Source organism: Accipiter gentilis, chromosome 8 (assembly GCF_929443795.1).
Source record: "Accipiter gentilis chromosome 8, bAccGen1.1, whole genome shotgun sequence".
In the NCBI taxonomy this organism is placed as follows: domain Eukaryota; kingdom Metazoa; phylum Chordata; class Aves; order Accipitriformes; family Accipitridae; genus Astur; species Astur gentilis.
This window is the reverse complement of record NC_064887.1, coordinates 14619809-14638999: the sequence shown is the minus strand read 5'-3', so window position 1 is coordinate 14638999 and position 19191 is coordinate 14619809. Positions and strand designations below refer to the sequence as shown.

Genomic DNA, 19191 nt, shown 5'->3' with positions numbered 1-19191 from the left:
AAAAGCATTTCTGGTGGCAGTGGTGATCAGTTTCTTACTGTTTACAGAGTACATTTACAAAAAAATAACTCGGATACTTCCATTTGTGTGATATATAAAGCGCTTAATATCTTGCAACACTTGCTTATTTACGTAGGCACATTATGTTGAATTAACTACAGCTTCTTTGACTTAAAGTGCCTCGAAACCACACACAACTTTTTAAAGAGAATTAATTGGCGTCATAGGTCTTTTGTAATTAATCCTCCTTAAGGCTGAGGTAATGCTGCTTTGCAGCAGGTCTATCACTTACCCAATTACACACTGATTGCTGCGCTCCCTAGTCTTCCATCTGGACATCTGTAGAGCTCTGGGACTCAAAGAGCTGCATGCTCAGTCCCATCTGGAGGAGTGTCACAAAAGCAAACGTCTACAAGATGTAGTTGGAGTAAATAAAATCAAGATGGTAATTCTGCTCCTACTCCTGGTGCCAAGTCAAAGGAAAAATTCTCTGCGATAGCGACTGAAGACGGGACAGGACCAAGCCTGCTCCCAACACCTGCCTGTTTTCTTGGGAAACAGAGAGTACTTTGGCAAGCTGTTCTACCAATGCACATGTACAGTGTTTTTACCAACACACTGGAAAGTTTCTCAGGCACCCAAGAAAAGGTGACAGGCTCCCAGGATACCATAAAGGAAAAAACCCCACCCTTTCTACATACATGCAGAGGTCTGACCGGGAGGAGACTTTTAACAGTGATCATAAATTATATCACCTGGCAGAGAAGTGAGAGTGCTTTGTGCACAGTCATTTCTGAGTCTGTGCTGTGGAGCTTGTAAAAGCCAGGAATCCAACCTTGGTCCCAAGTCAGTGCTGTAGTGCGGAGAGAATGTCAGGACTGAAACACTGTGTGGCATCCACAAATCAGAATGTACAGGTGTGGGCATTGATGGGCTAATGTTTGAACTAGGAACACTTCTTAAAGAAATTTTAATAATTTTTAAAACATTCCTTGTACTGTGGGTGCAAAGTGAGATGTGTGGGTGTGGGAGTCATAAAGGACATCTCATGGCAAAGCAGATGGTTTGGTTTAGCATGCTCATTTCAAGACAGGTTTTATCCTTAGAATTGTCCTTGTAACCAGGTCTTCTTCCATTTCTGAGGCAGTCATTTCTCACCCAGTGGCACCACTGTATATTGCAGGCCTAGCTGAATTTGCTTAACGCCTGTAGGGAACATCAGAACTACCCAGTCCTGCCTTTCAAGTTTTTCCTTCTTTGTATTGTAGGCAACAAGGGTATCCCACCGCTTTAAATTCTGGGGAGAAAAAAGGGCTTTCATGTGGATATCCTGTCACTTCAAATGAGCACCAAACAGCTTAGTAGGATCATCACCTTCTCCAGCATAAAATTCTTCAGCGCAGCCTTTCCTCCCAGGACTGCATCCTACCAGGCATTCTCAGCTCACCAAGTAAAGCAGCAATGTTGCACTTCATGAAAGCGTTTGCAGAGAAATGCCTCAAAGGGGGGAAAAAAAAAAAAAAAACCCACAACAAAAAAAAACCACCACACAATGCTTTTTACTTCATCCTCCAGATATCCTTCTCCTGAAACCATAATGCTACTCCTCCAAAGCTACACAGCCAAATCCATCTGACTGTGTGAGTGCCAATACAAGACATTATCCTGTTTATATTAAAGACTGCTGTAAGTGAGCAGTGTGTCTTCCAGGCTGCTCTCATGGCAGTTTAGAAATGGAGCTGGCAAAACACAGCTGAGTTATAGGAGAAGCATCATGGCAGTTTAACACAGCCTGAGACGGCCTCCTGCCAGTTCTGGGAGGCATCTCGTAAAGCACGGTGAGAAAAATCACAGAGCTGACATGCAAAAGTTTGCACTGGGTTCCTTGCCAAAATTGCCAACTATGAAGTCAAACAAACAGAATCTGTAAATGAAATGGTTAACATGGGAATTTCTGTAAATCAGCTTTAGGAAGTGGTGTGGAAGCCCTTGGTTCCGTTTAACATAGTATAGCACTGACTTCTTTTCCTCATTTTAAAATCCCCATGTAGACAAGCCTAATATGCTAATAAAATATCAATATAGCTTAAAGTTTAGAAGACTTTATTTTTATCCAGAGTAGCTTAAATCATCTTCTTTTGGCCTCTTACATCTTACATCAGAGAGCAGGAAATATTAAACATTTCTTATTTCATCTAGCATCTTGAGCACACACAATATATATTTTAAAGAATATATATTTTAAAGAAATGTTTAAAACATCTTTTTGTTATAATATAGACCAGCGCAAGAACCCTGAGAAAAGAATAAACTACAAGCATGCATAACAACCACACATCGGGTTAAAAACCGTGCAATAGCTAAGCATGAAGGGGAGAGTTAAAGGATTATATGTGGAAACTGTAACTCTAAAATTTGTATTATTCTAGGTTTAAGTCCTACCATTATCATTGTTTGGTGTTTTTACAGGCTGTTGAGTAATAGTTTGTCCACAGCCTGGCTTTTATTGAAGGAACTGCTTGTGCAGCAGTCGTGCTGGCAATAACCTCTAATACAGTTATGGTCACTTAATTAAACAATTTGGAAGTTTACTTTAGGTGACATTTAAAATTGAAATTTCAAGTACGTTATTCTACCGTGTTCTCTCTTGTTATTGTTCAGTAAAATGCTGTATTCAAGGAAATCCATGAAATTACAATTCAAAGACTGTGATAAGAATGGATTAGTTTTGTACCATTTTTAGCTCTCATTACAATTTTTGTTGCAAGACTAAGTCTACAGATTGAGTATAAAGTATATCAGGCTTTAAATTCAGTGATAAGTCATTGTTAGGACAGAGAATTTTGTGATAACACAGGCAGAAGATTAATCCACTCTGATGACAGCCTTGCAAGTCTATGAGGAACAGAACACAGAGCAAGATTTATCCATCGCATTGACAAGGACGGTAAGGGAAATGGGAAATAGAACAAAATGAGTCCATTTGCATGACAACCTAAGACTATAATCATATGGTTCTACTCAAATCCTACAGTAATGGACCATAAAGAAAAAAGCATAAACAAGGCACATCATTTAAAACTATATTGTACTCATCAACCGTTCCAGTGTCTGCAGAAAACATAATCAGGGAAGAAAAATTAATTTCAGTCTGCTAAATTACACTGTAAATGCAGAGGGGATACAACAGAATTGTTCAAACAAAGTTATTCATGTGGCTTTCATAAGTTTGAATAAATTCATTCTGCTCTGTATTCACAAAGATGAGACTATCAGACTAGATCCTCAGCTTGCATAAAGCAGCATAGTTCCCTTGACTTCAGTGAGCTTAAAATCTTCTCAAAATCTCCAAGGAAACCCTCTTCTTGATGGGGAGGCTTTGAAAATACTGAAATAAAAGATAATTTGAGATACCTAGGGGAGAATTTTAAAGAATGGAGATTGGCAAACAATGTGAAAAATAGAATAGTAAATGTACATGTGCAGCTTCCACATCCCTGTAGTTCCCTGAAACACACTGGAACTTCTCACACACATCTATTTGTGTGCCCAGATGTTTCTAGGATCATGGCTGTAATGCGGTAGAGAAGGGATTTGTGAGCTGAAGTCCAGCATATCATCACTTGAATTAAAGCAACTGTGATGAGTGTTAGGGTTATAACATATATAGTATATCATGCATATACTATAAACCTATAGTTGTTTTATTCTTTAAGTAATTAAAACAATGCAAACTAAGGCATATGCACCAAGTAAATATGATGTCATCATTGGAAAGCTCTTAAAAGCTTTGTCTAAAGGTCAAAATCAGAATTACATTAATTTAGTCATGAACCGTTGCACTTTCTCATCTAAACAATGGAATCTCATTTTAATTTCCTTTCATTTTAAATACAGGCATTTCTGTGAAGGAAGTTGTATATGAATATCTGCACGTCCCCTTTCCTGCAACCTTATGAAAAAAACAGTATCATGTTGTACAATCAGCACTGACCATGCCGCATATGTATAGCAGCAGTGTATTTCGAAGATATTTAAAATAATTTATCTGAAAACATCTGAATTAGTAAGTGAAGACTTCAGTGTACCAGTTCAAGCAGCACATGAATAGACTTATTGTATTCAGTTCTTTTAAAGACGAAGTCCTATAGCCATGCGTAAGCAAAATTTCCACTAACTTTAACTTGCAGGAATTTATTCAGGAGCCACCTGCCGTACCTGGGTGTTCACATACTGAACTATATGTGACTGAGGCAAATACATATTTCTTGCTGCTTTTTGAGCATTGCAGACTATATTCCATTCTGTTTTCGTCATTATACTAATGTGCAGAACAGACCTTAAAACAATTTAGGCTAATCATCCAAAAGGCCAAATGGTCCTCTCTGAGCATGTGTGTGAGAACTTTGACATGGTGTTCACATGGAGCTTAATGTGGAGCATAGGTCTGAATTTACTGAAGCGACTGAAGAGGCTCTTGTCCTTCTATGCACACTTAGTATTAACGCTACTTAAAAATAAGGAAAAAAAGGATAGGGGAAATCAAATTAAACTGCTCGCCAGCTACCGCCATTCAACCACTTCTCGGCCTACGGAAGTCAAATCAATTTAATCTCTCTGCTACAGCTTTCTCATGCATTGTGTCACAGTATTGCAGATTCCCTGCCTCATTCACAGGCTTTGCTTCTCTGTTTTCCCTTTCTAGCATCTACGTGGATTTCAAAGACAACCTTGATCTAGGTTGATGCTGCCGCACAATGCATAACAGAAGTGGTAACAGACTGGATGGGTTCTTAACCGCTATTATAATATCTCATTCTTTTATGATCTTGATTTGTGGCATATGATCTTGTTTTAGAAACACACAGGGCGAGGTTTAAAAAGAAGCCGTGCCTCATGTAAGCAGTGTGATCTCTGCTGTACGGGTGAGGGAGACTGTCGCTTCTTGAAACGGCCAAGGTCGGCAGCGTCCTACAAAGTCCGGTTCCCGGCCCGGGGCTTCGTCTGGGTGTGTAGCTGCAGAGGCAGCAGAGATGTTGTGGCCGGCAGCCTGTTAGCAGGAGCTGCAAATGGCTCAGCTGACCAATACCAGGTAGCACCTGTACAACCAAACCTGCTGGGAGTCCACAATCCCCTACCAGATGGGACTGAACCAGAATGCCAGGAGGCATGCAACAGCCGATCCATAAGCCAAAACAGTTGGAAGTAGGGGCTTGGTCAGGAGCCAGTGCAGATGGCAACGGAGGGCTGGTCAGGACTGCAAGTCTTTGCTTGGCATTGGGTGGGCGCGGATACAGATGGCGAATGGGATGTGTCAGAAGTGCAGTTCTGTCCTTACTTGTCTTGTGTCAGATTGTCTTCGCATGAGAAAGGGAGGGCTCTTCCAAAATAGAAGCTTAGCTTCTGGGACTCTGTCCCCTCTCTAGAGATATCTCCTCTACCCCTGAAATGGGAGATTTGCCTAGAAACATGCAGGCTGAATTTTATTTGGAGGGATTATTTGTATATGGGAGTAAAATGTGAATTTCCTGCATGCATTTGCACTAGTAAATCTTTAGCAGTCAATTGTTTGCAGAAAGTGAACAAGGACTAGTCACGAATGCTGTCAAAATGGAATTTGCTTTTAACTTCAAATGAATATTCATGAATAATTTCCTCCACTATTTGCTCACTACTCATATTTAATGATATGGCAAATGGGATGAATAACAAGGTGCTGAAATTTGCTGACAATACACCATTATTTAAGTTAATATAAACCAAGGAGCAAAGTAAGGAATTTCAGGAGGAGCTAATAAAACCTGAGTGACTGAATAACAAGATACCAGATGAAGTTCAGTGCAGACAAGTACAAGATAATGAACATTGGAAGAAATCATTTGAACTACTTGTACATATTGATGGGGTGTGAATTAGCTCTAGCCTCTCTGGGTTAGGATGGACGTATTGTCCAGCGGCAGTGAGGAAGGAAAAAAGGCTGCAAACCATTCCTGGGAAAGGTGAGTCCAGATCAGAAAGATCTCTTCAGTCCTACTTCAGCCGTAAGCAGGTCTAATGTAAGATAGAAATAGTGACCTCTAGACCTCTGTGCAGGAGTCCAAGCTGGGGGAAAAAATCACTAGCTTTATTTATTTATAATTAATTTCTCATACCGGGGATGGAATTACACTAATTTAAGCTAAAAGGCAACTCTGAAAGGACATAGTCAAAATAAACAACTCCAGGGGAAAGGACAGACGCATGTGAAAAGTGGTCTGAAGGATGCGAGTTAAACCGTTTACTTTCAGAGTCAAAAGAGCATCAGCATCATGCAAAATAATATGCAACTCTATGATGGGCATATTTTGAGTTTCTTCAAGACATGCCACAATCCAGCAGCTAGCATTAGAGAACAAACAGCAAGGTTTAGCCATGAGTAATTAGGTTTAAATTAAGATGCTAAGCTTTTCATGGAAGAAATTGAGATAAGTTGTCGTAGTGGTGGTCTCTAGCAGAGGGTCCAAGCAGCATACTACAGGTTTCAGTTTTACACTGCTTCAACAGGACTTGCCAGAGCTCAGCCATCAGTGCCCTGACACCACAGGAACATGAGCCGCTAGCATGAAGAAGTGAGTGAGAATATGGCTCTAAGTCACTGTCCCAGGCAGCAACAAAGCCTGAACTTTTCTGTAGCTGCTATGAACTCTCTGCTGTGTAGTTCTGGGGTCCAGAGGAAGCTCTTTCTGGAGTCAGTCCACATGAACAACATGGTTTGCCAAGTGACTGGGATGCTAGAAAAGCAATTGGAGAATAGCGGGGATGCCTGAGGACCTGTCCCTCCTGTTCCTTCTGCTCTTCTCTCTGTCCCTGCTGTCATTGAGTGGAGGGACTTCACTTGTGCTCTGGTGGCTTCTGCCAACTTTTCTCCAAACTTTATAACTTCCCAGTGAACCGCCACGTTCCTGAAACCTCGAATGAAGGAATGAAGATCTTTCTGCCTAGGAAGGGATAATGCAAAAAGTCAGTGATGATAGAACTGTTGTTTTTAATGCAGGTGTTTTGTTGTGACTTATAGCACTCTTGGCAGTTCATAGGATGAACTTTCTACTCCCAAGTCCTAAATGATCGTCCAATATTTTCCTCTTCTGAGTATTATTTTTTTCCCCTCCACGGACCTCAAGCATTTTTCCTTCTGCAAGAGTTCTCAGATAGGAAATGCACAAATTCCTGAGGAGTCACTGGGAGGAAGGAGGAGTCACTGGGAGGAAGAAGGAAGGGATGCAGCTGGGGGAAGTGGTGAGGAAGGATTGGGGGCAGGGGAAGAGGGCTCTGGCTATGGCAGGACAGTGAGAAGGGGGGTAGAGCACAAAAGCAGCAGAGAGCCGGCACTTCTAGGAGCTGTTAACTGGGTCATTTGTAACTGTGAGGGACTGAGAGGATGGAAAAGAGCATCTTCTATTCCAGCACTGTGTATACCTCATCTGACCACAGTCCTCTCCATCTCTGTGGCCACATTTAGGTGGTCACACCTCCTCCTTTGCTCCCTTTGGGCCTTCATCTCTGCAAAATAGAACCCCATGGCAGCTGGAGGTTCCTGGGAAGTGTAGGACCAAATCCCGAGATCGTCACTTAGGATCTAGTCATTCCTCAACAGACATGGAAGTTAATTCAATGAGGACCCAAACCTATGTTGTAATTTAACCATTTTTCAGCCTGTTACCTGAGGAGAAAAAAAATCCAGGAAGGCTTTGTGGGATATTAGCCTGCTGGAATATTGACTGGAGTGTTGTGAGGGTAAACACCTGGGCAGGTTGGGACAGTGACTGCCACTACTTCAAGTCTAAGACTGTATGACAGACAAATGAGAAGTGTCAGAACTCTTCTCCCATGGAAGTAAAAAAAAAAAAAAAAAAAAAAAAAAAAAAGGCAATTGCGGTCTTCTAGGAGCTAGTCTGGTTATCTGGTGGTTAACATATTAGCACTGCACTGTAAGAGCCCTTCACTTCTAATCTTCTGGTATAAAATGAATGTGGATTAAAAGCAACTGGTAATCTGGCATTTCATTGGTGTAATTATTCATGGGGTTCACTCTATCCCTCCTGCAGAGATGTGACTATCATTACAACTACCGTAGCATGACCAGTCCCAGGAGAACATAAACAGACATGGAAACTGAATTACTTTATCCCTTTTAGCTGTGAGGATCTTTATACTCAGCCTCTACATCTCTTCTGTATTATAACAGATGTGGAAACAGAGCCCAATTTCAGGGCAGTTAATCCGGCTTTCAGAAACATTGCATTCACTTTAAATTCCCTCATTTCATTACTTCATCCAAGGTAAAGCAAAGAGCAGAAAGAAACTGGCTCTGAACACTGAAATGTGCAATTTCTTTCAGATGGACATAGCTACGCAGATTTACTAGGATGTGTGCATGCATATGTTTATGCGTGTTTGTGTGTTTATTGCTTCAGAATTGCCTAGAGTTACATCATCCCAAGAGATATATTCAGCCCTGTATGCTCAGATGGAATATGATGTTTGCACATAAAATGATAAGGATTCATGAGACACTCAGACAGGAAGGTGAGGTGAGGCCGTTATAAAACAGATGCTAACACTACTTTGGGGTTGAGTCCTCTGAGGTAGGCTGCTCTGTGATAGACTAGTCTGTGTTTGAAAAATGTTTTCCCTGGATTTTTTATTTGAAAATAATTTTAACCAAGCATGGAAATTCATTATTTTGATCTGACATTTAAGTACATTTTCAATTGTATCCAGATTTTATTGACTAGGAAAAAAAGCTATAATTGCTCTAGTGACTAGGATAAATGAAACATTTCTGAAGTAGTATAAAGATCATCTAAATTCTTGAAGTGATAAGATTTGGCTTGAAACCAATAAATTAATTTGATATTTAGAAAATAAAAAAAGCCAGCAAGCATCAGACAAAAAGCTTTATCCAAGGTATTTGTGCATCCTCAGTCTGTTTTACATCCCATTTTCCATTTGGCAGCAAACCTGGCGATTCAAGTGAACAGTCATTTGTCAAAAAAAGCAAAGGCTGAAAGGAAAGATCATGATGATCTTTTTATTATTGGCATTAAATATTTATCAGCCCAATTCAGTAACAGATACATATATGTGCTTGTGTGATAGAGATAAACGTGTGAGTATGTGCATGTACATGCATGTGGCTGTTCTGTACATACAGAGTGGATTATATTGGAGCACACTGTTGAAGGGTTAGATACCGGAGTCTGAGGGTGCTGAATATATGTGGAACTCAACAGGAAGGAAGCTGAAGATGTGTGAACCCTACCTGGAGTGCTCAGGATCTCTCAGTCTGATACACACTCTCACCATCCCCTCTCACGATGATCCATAGTGGTCTGAAAGTGGGGTCCACAACCTATGGCAGATACATTTGTAAGATGACCATCAGATGACATCTTTTGGCTCTTACTAAGTATCTACTGGCATACTTAACTTGTAATTTGAGAAAGAAATATATATCCTGATTTACCACACTTGTTTTTCCCCACTGTAATGTAAAACTGCAAATGTGGTGAGGCTCTTTGGTATATATCCAGCTAGCAGTCCAGATTTGATCACACCAAAGCAATAAATATCTTTAATAGAGTAGTTCATTTAAAAGAAACACACCTAATATCAGCTCTGTTCAGTTTTTGCTCCTTTGTTGGTACTATAGGCAGTTTCTGGAATGAAAGCAGTCCCTCTATATTTATCTGTATTTATCTTTTGAAAGCTACCTAAGACAGCTCTAGGAAGTGTTAACTTCCCTCCTTCATCAGCTGTGAGTGTTAGTTTCATAGCATTGTCAGCACAATCAGCACCCCAATTACCTTTAAAACCACTGTGAATACATTTCTTCATGATGCAAAGCTTGGAAAATATCCAGTAATTTCTAAAAGCAAACTGATGTCTTCCTATCAGTTTACCAGCAAAAAAATCAACTTGAGAATTCTACAGTCACACATAAGGTATTGTAATCACAGTGATCAGTAATCAAAAATGTGTGGTTTGAAGTCAAGCATGTTAACCTGTGTATATTCATTTACTTATGCCCTCCAAACTCAGTCTTGCAAAGATAAATAAGCCCATTTATAAAACCAACAACATATTTAAGTATAGAATTGGGGCTTTGCTTCCCATCTGTAAGAATTGAGAGGCTATCTTGTGGAGTGTTTCCACAAACCATTTATTTTTAATGCTTCTTTATTTTGAGGCAAGTAGGGATGGATTCTGCAGTACTGACACTCCACATTCTTGTACCCTTTTTATTTAGTTCAGACATATTCTCCACTCTCCCAGGAATATACATGTTTGTGCATGTCCCTCGTCCCTGCCTATAAAGACAGGCAGCCATCAATACTTCAGTTTTATGACACCTCAGTATTTTTTCTCAGCATATTTTGAAAATTTTGACAGCACAAATTTGAAAGTGTCTGCTTTCTCATGTGTTCACCTGCTCATCTCCACTTGTTTAACTCCTTATCCCTATATGCCAATAGATATTATCAGTAAATCCTCCTGGTTTAATCTCCAAAATGTCTCAGAAATCTCCCCTTTCCTCTTCATTCTCCCCATAAAATCTTTGTCAAGTCCATCCTTCTCCACATCCATGCCTACTGCGACCTTGCTGTCTTCAGCCTCTAAATGACACTCACATTAGCCAGTTTTTAAAGTAGTCTAATGCAAAAGTAATCCACTGCTCCCAGTATTGAGATCTCATTAAGATATTCCTAAATCCCTCTTCTTCACTGTCTCCCTATTGCCTTCTAAATCTGATCGAAGCTCCTTTTATCACCCAGAGTTCCTCTTGACCTAACCTTCCTTCTTCTGTCCTTGCTCTGTTCTTCCACATTTTTCTTCTTTATGTACTCCCTCCTCACCTACTGCTGCTCACAATGTAAACCATTTGCCAATTAGACCTACGCACTGCCTTTGATATTGTCTACTACACCTGTGAGTGGAGTAAGTAGTTCAGCAATACTATTCCAGATGGGAAGTATCCTGATGTGATTGGCATAGTCCCCTTGATAAGTTTGAACTATTGACTACCAAAAAGCAAGTCTTCACGTGCTTTTCTAGCAAAAAGGGAAGGAGGCATTTGTCTTCTTATAGTGAGATTATGGGTTTTTTCTGTGTCATCCACAATTTCTCCTGTGTCCTCAGGCCTCCAATCAGAAAAGGAACTAAAGTTTTTGCTATAAATTCACTATTACTATGATTCATGAAATTGGTCTCCAAACAGTCTACCTGAACACCCCTTGCAGAAAACTGATGTCTAGATGAAATTGAAATGTACATCTCTGGCTTTTCCAAAATATGTTTCCAGCTCTTAAGATCTGAATTTTAGGTTGTAACTTCTTGCTCTCTCCACTTACTTATTATTAAACATCTCTTAGCTTGATTTGGGGGAGTAAAAAGACACAGAGCAATAAGATATAATTTCTGCATTATAGGCTATCCAGACCCAGCCCTTATTAGTCCGCTGAAATTTAGCAGCAGGATCTGTAAGTTAGTTCAGACAAGCCAAGCTTGCAATACGGCGCACATCAGCACAAAGGACAGGACATGCAGATCAAAACTCCCCTCAGTTCATCTGACTTTCTGTTCCTCTGTGTCTCTGTGCATTAGATTACGGGAAAACTTAACAAAACAAACTAACTCCTAGTCCCTTCCTCTCTTCCCCTTTAAGTCCTTCCCCCCCCCCACCCCCCTCACAAAATCAAACGGGAGAAAAACAGTCTTCCTACACCTGGACCCTTTGTTCATTATTCTGCGGTTCATCGAAAATTAACATCCGGTTACTGGAGCTTCCTCTCTCTTTGCCAAGGTGCTACAGAAGTATTTTATGCCAACTGGACACCTACGTGCTATATCTACATGCCTCACACCTCCCTGGCCTGACTAGAGTTTAACCCGTTGAACTCCAGCTAGCAGCAATCATGAAGCTGGAAAGTGATAGTGAGCAAATAGTTCCTAACAAGTTTAGAAAAAATGTTGCTGCATCCACATCCACAGGTAATTCCTAAGAGCAGGCCGATGCTTTCCTATCCATTCCCTACCAAAGTCCCAACCTCAAAACTTTCTAGTCAGACATGAGGTATTCGACAGCCTCGTGTCCTTTTTATTTTGTTTAGAGAGATTCTCCACTCTTCCAGCAGCATGCCTGTTTGTGCATGTCCCTCTTCTTCCATCTATAAAGACAGGCATACATCAATGCTTCAGTTTTACAGTGCTTCAGTGTGTGAGTCATCATCTCCAGGAAGCTGGGAAATGATGATATGCACATCATCCGTAACAAGATTAGAGAATACATTGCCATGTTGGTGCATAATACAGGTATATGCTGAAGTCTCGTCAATTAGGGTACTATAACCAGGATAGAACTGCTCTCATGTTTAACACAAAGACATGCCAAATCCTTTACCAAATTGCCTATATTGAATATGTCCTCTTACACAACACCCTGTTTCAGTCCCATGAACTCATAGAAACTTTGGCTCCTTCGGCTCCTGAGATTCCCAGCCATACAATTGCCTTCCTGCCTCTTTCCTCCCTGCCTATACGTCTTTGTTTTGCTCACAAAGCAGAGTTCAGTGGATTTCCTGTGCCCCCTCACAGGCCACTACCCTTAAAGCAACATTGTTTGGCTGCAGTAAGGATCTATCTCAAAACCGAAGAAAGCAATAGGAAGAACGATTGCAGTCAGCCAAGACTACAAGTCTCCAAAAAATGGGTCTTGGGGCTCACATATACTCGGCTCACCAGGAAAAGGTGGAAGGAAGCATGTAGACCGTTACCTCTGAGCTTATAAACTCTGACCTAGTTACTAATCTCCTTCACCTCTTCCTCACCCTCCCTGATCTGCTCCACCATTCTGCGGTTGCTTCTTTACTCCTCCTGCCAGCAGGCTGCAGCTCACCCCTTCCATCCTCATCTCCCCTTGTCCCAGGCACTCTCCCAAGCAGCTCCTTTAACGCGTGCTCCTCTAACCCACTCGCCCCCGAATCTTCTCAGATATCCCCTGCAAAACCCAGGCTCCTACTTCTCTTTTACTTTCTCGTTTATTCCCTTCTCATTGATTGCCTACTTGCCAGAAGACCAGGTCCTCAGCCCCTCCTGACCCTTCCTGCCCTGCCTGCGAGTCTCAAGAGTTTTGGAAACGTGAAGCGTGGGACAAAGGGCAGTGTCAGGGCTGTGCCTGCACCAGGACGTTGCTTTCCTGATAAGCATGTGTGCGTATTTGGCACATGGTCATACATTTTAAGGCAGGGAGGTTTTTTCTGTGACACAGGGGATCTGCACCGGGCACCACACAGCAACAGCATCACCAATGAAACTGCTTCCATTCCTAGGTAAGTGAAATCTCCTTCCCCGGGGAGCGAGTGGCAGGTGGGAAAGGGAGCGGGGTCTGGCAAGGAGAAATGAGTGGGTTGGAGATGGTGAAGAGCTGCTGGGTTCGCGGGACTGAAAGTCCCCGTAGCTTTGATCAGTGCTGCTACCAGATTCGGTAATTGCATGGCTAAGATCATCCCAAAAACAAATCCCAAAAATGCCAGTCTTTATATCACTGTGGGTTTTGTTCTGTAAAAACCAGAAATATTGTGGATTTCCATGGGTTTGGTTTTGGTTGGGGTTTTTTTTGTCTCCATCTGCTTGGGAGATTTTTAGATTTCACATGCTATGAACAGTAAAATGACAACAGAATCCCACAGGTTTCTGTTTTAATCTCTGGAAGATGGTCTCCTTTCTCAAAAACAGAGGGAAAGATTAAACTTGGTGATACCTAAATTGATTTAGATTATATATAATTGTGGAAAAATCGTGTGTAATTTTTAGTCTTTTGAATTTTTCATGAAATTTTAATTTGTCCTAGAAAACAACACCTCAGTGAGATTTCCTGAAACAATGTAACCTGTAATTGTAACGCTAGGCTAGCAAATATCCAGAATAATATTTGGGTGGGGAAAAGCAAAACTCCAGGGGAAGAGAGCATACAAAACGGTCTTCGTGTTCTGTGACTTTTGTTACGTCCTGCTAACAATTTATAAAGTAGAAAGTAGAAAACTTACTGTCCCTTCCAAGTTAACTGCCTCATTTCTAACCTATTACAGGGTGTGTATAATTATTCAATGAGTTGTTAGTTTTCTCAAAGGGAGAGATTCCTTTTTTCTTTGTGTTAAAAACCATATGCAGTCATATAATGGGAAAGCAGTTAGATCATTTAGGAATCATCCAGTGGGTGGAAAAAAGTAGACAATACTTTCCTAACATGGAAGCAGTATTTTAAGAGATTAATTTTAAATAGTTTGGATAAGTTTTTAAACCCTAACGTCATAGTGCTGTAAATACTGTGACATGTAATTTTCATGTCTCATACCATGCACATGTGTTAGCTATGCAAGTATGGAAGTGCTTATAAAAATAAAAACTCTGATCAGGGGAACCCTCTTTGGTACTTTTCACTTGATATGTGTAGGGCAGTTTGGATTACGCTCAATACATAATTCAGAGTGCAAATTCCAGTCTGTGCCTTACTGGAAAGTAGTAGAGAGCTTTGAAAGCCTTTCAAATGTTTTCCCCAGATCACTGAGTAACTTCTATGTTGTTTACCAATTTTATACCAGTTGAGCACACATACAAGTTCTTAATCTAGAGTGTGTCCTGTTTCTGGCCCCTGGGTTTAACAAAGAAATCCCTGTAGTCGGTGGTCCTTGCCCCATCATGCGATATAGCTGAGACTGTGATGATGTTTAGTTCACTGGAATACAGCAATTTTGTGGATACCTTTTGCCAAAATCTGGTTCTAGAGTTTGGAATGAAGTTTTGGGGTAAAGAAACAAGTCTGATTTTCCTTTGTTCCAGTTCTGATTTCCAGTCTGCTGGACTATGGCTGCACTTCTGCAAGCTGCAACATAACATGCCACAAAGATGCCAGGTGTGAAGTTCGGGGTGGGACAACAGGCTGCTATTGCTCCCAAGGATACACAGGAGATGGCATAAGATTCTGTTACGGTAAACAGATTTTACCTGTATGCATTTCTGTTATGTGCTTGCTTGAAAAACTTACTCAAGAGCCCATTAACTCAGGGATTAAACTTTGTGTCGCAACACCTTACACTAATGTGTTCTCAAAGCCAAAAACTTCAGCAGTTTCTGAGAAATTCTACAACTTACTCTCAGCCTAGCATTTTAATATAGCATACCATGCATCTCAGATGAGTATGACCTGTTTTCCAGCTTTCCTTTTCCATGAGAGATGCTGATGCATCTTCTCTGATTTACCGTCAGCAATTTCCCTTGTGACCCAGGACTTCCGAAGCTTGGAGCTGGCGTGACTGCTGCTTTACAGACCTCACATCTCATCCACACACCTGTAGTGCTAGGCTGCTCTTCCCAGCAGCTGATCATGATCAAATATTACAGCTCCTGGGCTACTCTAGAAGACTGAGGAGGAGGGGTACTCCACAGAGACGTGCCCGTGTGTGAGGCCAATGTTAATTTTTCCACTACAGCTGCTCGCAAGGGAAATATGCCAGAAATTCTACAGAGGGGTCTGCCGCTGGATACCTTTATCTTCCAGGATATTTTCCTTGTCTTCATTTTTTACTTGTCCTCCACTATGAATAGCTCTAGTACTTATTTCCACCATTAGATAAAGCAATGCCCAGCTGCAGGCACGCTGAAATTCATATGAATCTTGTCAGTTTTTCAGTGTCCTGAGAAGTAGTTATGAATATTAACCATCTGTTTGGTCAGGTTTTGTGTTTCATGCAACACGGGAAATTTAGAAGTAACAGAGGCACTTCAGTTTGATACGAGCACAGGTAAGCGGCCCACCTTTAGTTTGGGTGTTTATAGCTCATTTGCCATGGTGTACTTGGAAGTGTGCTTGTTTTAGGAAAATTTAGAATGCGAACACCTTTTTTGTAAGGAAGCTGCCTACCCTTTTATAAGCAGAGAATGCCTAGACAGAAATATAGCTGTCTAAAATAATAAACAATAAGGAATCACAAAAATCATAGAATAATTTAGTTCAGAAGAGACCTCTGGACATCATCTGGTCCAGCTCCCTACTCGGAGAAGGTCCTACTTAGACAAGGTTGCTCAGGTCCTTGTCCAGCCAAGTTTTGAGTATCTCCAAGAATGAAGACTGCACACCTCTCTGGGCCCCTGTTCCAGTGTCTGACTACCATAATTTTGAAAACTTTTTTCTGATATCTAGTTGAGGTTTCTCTTGTTGCAGCTTGTAAATTTTGCCTCTCATGTGCACTTACCACTGTACATTTCTAACAATAGTTTAGTTTCATCTCCTTTATAAACCCCCGTAGCCCCCATTAGGCAGCTGTAGACAACAGTGTGATTTCCCCTTTGCCTTCTCTTCTTAAGCCTGAACAAACACTGTTCTCTCAGCCTCTTCTTTGCAACGTGTGTCATGTAGTCACTAAACATATTTCTTGAATTTAATGCTAACCTTGCCCTAAATATAGGTCAATCGTTATTTGTCTATTGAGCTGGTCAAAAGAAAATAAGAAGAAATGACCTTCACCGCACTAGTATTGTATTTGCACTAATTCAATTTTACTACCATGAGTGAGCTGGTTGATTTGAAAGTTAAGTGCACATTACGTTTGCAGAGTCAAGGGCCTACACTTGTGAATAATGCAGAGAAAGAAGAAAACCAAGTCAATTTTTAGCAATACTACCTGGAACAAATGAAACTGCCACTTACTTGTCTGTACTTTTCTAGAAAGTTATGATTATGAATCATCAATTAAATTTTTGGTAAAGATACCTGTTGTTCTTCACTGACATTACTGATGTTCTTAAATCCATCCATTATATATGTATCCATTATGGCGTCATTAAATCCTTTTGTCTGAGGATGGATTTTTCTTACCTTCCATGTTCTTTTTTCTCATACAGTATCTTTCTCTTACTTTCTCTTTTGCCTGTATTTTCTTATGGAAATCTAAATTTTAAAGTCATAAAAACACTTATTGATCATTTAAAGAACACTCAATACAGTGAAATATACATTCACAAATCTTGTGAATCAATTAATTGTTCATTAAGAATTATACTAAGTGTTTGGAAACTCAATCTTTAAAATAAAATTTGCAATGTCATTCCAAACAAACCAGCTACTAGATATATTTGTGGTGCTTTGCAGTTACGTGGCAATGGTTTGAAGCAAGCCTCGTGTCAGGAGACCAATGTTTTCTCTGGTAAAACACCTCAACAACCACCAAAGTCACTCACCCTCCAGCTAAGCAGCAAAGCTTGTATCAGAACTATGTGGCTGTCGCCCCTGAAAGAGAGACAACGTTTCTCTAGGGCAGCATGTTACAGGGTGCATTATTAATATTGTGTAGTAGTCCTCTAATAGCATAAACAAGTAACCTGAATTTTAATTGGGTAGGCTCTAAAAGGATTAGAAATATAGGCTAAACCCCATCATAAATAGTTTAAAGCCACCAAAATGTAAAGCAAAGCCTCAGTTGTTTAATGATGTATTAGATCTTGCTCTTCTGTGTGGTGAAAGCGGCAGGTATATCTGCTGTTCTGGAGATAGCTACCCATTTTTCTTCAGTTAATAATCAGGCTTTTACAATGATAGTCCAGTCACCTTCAAAGGAGATCATCAATTATGTGCTAATACAGGCATTTTCCAAAAAGTATATATCGTACGTTGTGTTTACATATTTGCCCTTTTAGTTTGTGAGAGTTGTAATTACTGTCAACATTAGTAATTTCACATAGCGTAGAACCAACTTCTTCATTGTGCTTATCCTGGTAGACTATTAAACCAGAACAGTTGTTGTTTTGAGGGTTTATTCTGGAACAAGCAATTCAAATCCTTTTTTCCTTATAAAAATGTTGAACAACAACAAATGCCAGTTTTCAGGTTAGTCCTCTTAAGCTTGTATAGCTGGAAAACTGTCCCCTTTTATTTATAGGTACATTCTCTTTGTTTTTAAAAGGATTACATTTGTTTCTCTACTTTCACTTGCTTGTAACACCTCTTAAATACTTGTAAAAGTTATTTCTTTGCTAGCTCTGTCTTTTCAATGTGATACACTTAGACATTTTCCCTTGAGTTTACTGTGCTGCAAAAGGCAATAATGCCCTGTTACATTTATTTCCTAGCACCATTATTGATGAATCATGAATCACTGATGTCAGCATACCTTAGGAATGGGGTTTGTTAGTTTTTACTTTCCTCCCTGTGCCAGCTGGCTAAGTGACTGCAGAGAGCTCAAGATTATTGGATTTGTTGTGTATAGATAAAGACATATAGATATGAATTTAATTTCCTGGTGTCAAAGTCATGGCTTTTAAAATAATTATCCTCTTACAATCTTTCCCACAAGATTTCAACCACTTTAAATTAGGTCATGTTTTGGACTTTCCAAAGGCATACTTTGGCCAGTCTAACAAAAAACTAATCCTCTTCATAATCTCATTGTCTTCAGTAAGAATATGTGCAGGAATGCACACAGTCAGGAGAATAAGTGACTGTGGGATCTGGCCTCTTTTATATATTGGAATTATAACTTACATAGCAATAAATTCCTTCTGTACAGTATCTTCCAGAAAGCCATAAATGAGTCACCTTGTCAAGCTTTACACCTCTGAGGTACAAAATACTATCCCATTCTTCTTACTTCTTCTTTTGTATTTATATTCCTTGCTTTATGTAGTATTAGATGAGAGAGAACAGCCTCTGAAAATATAACTATTTGCCTTGTAGGACTCTCTTCTTGGGCAGATGTATATTCTGAATGTAACGCATGAGGCTTCAGCTTCACATTATCATATACCTAATTGAAGTAGCACAGCTAGAGCTCTTGGCATAAAAATAAACATATATCCAGATAAGACTGATTTACAGTCAAGTGAACTTCCTCTTGTGCAAAAATGCCATGGATTTTTTACAGATAAATAGTGTATATTTGCCACTTCTGTAAATCTATTTCTTTATATAAAAAGAGTCAGCCATATAAATTAGATGTTGCTCATAATCTCAGCTTTCTTCCAAATGAAAATTAAAGGAAACAAAGAAAATTTCAGATCCTTTAGAGAAGACTGTGGTGGAAGTAAAACTTCATAGAAGCCAATATTTTATTTTTAAAACAGGGAAAAATGAGTTGGCATCATCGATGCTTTCCTAAGCAG

The 19191-nt window shown here is 40.1% G+C and overlaps 1 protein-coding gene across 1 annotated transcript in view; it reads left to right on the top strand.

Annotated features, from left to right (window-relative positions):
• The first annotated feature begins 12687 nt into the window (after positions 1-12687).
• ADGRL4 (adhesion G protein-coupled receptor L4) overlaps positions 12688-19191 on the top strand; it is a 76492-nt gene continuing 69988 nt past the window's right edge. Inside the window, exons 1-2 of the mRNA XM_049808966.1 lie at positions 12688-13367; positions 14878-15027. Coding sequence (XP_049664923.1) covers positions 13346-13367; positions 14878-15027 — 172 coding nt within the window. The 5' untranslated portion in view covers positions 12688-13345. The remainder of the gene's footprint in view (positions 13368-14877; positions 15028-19191) is intronic.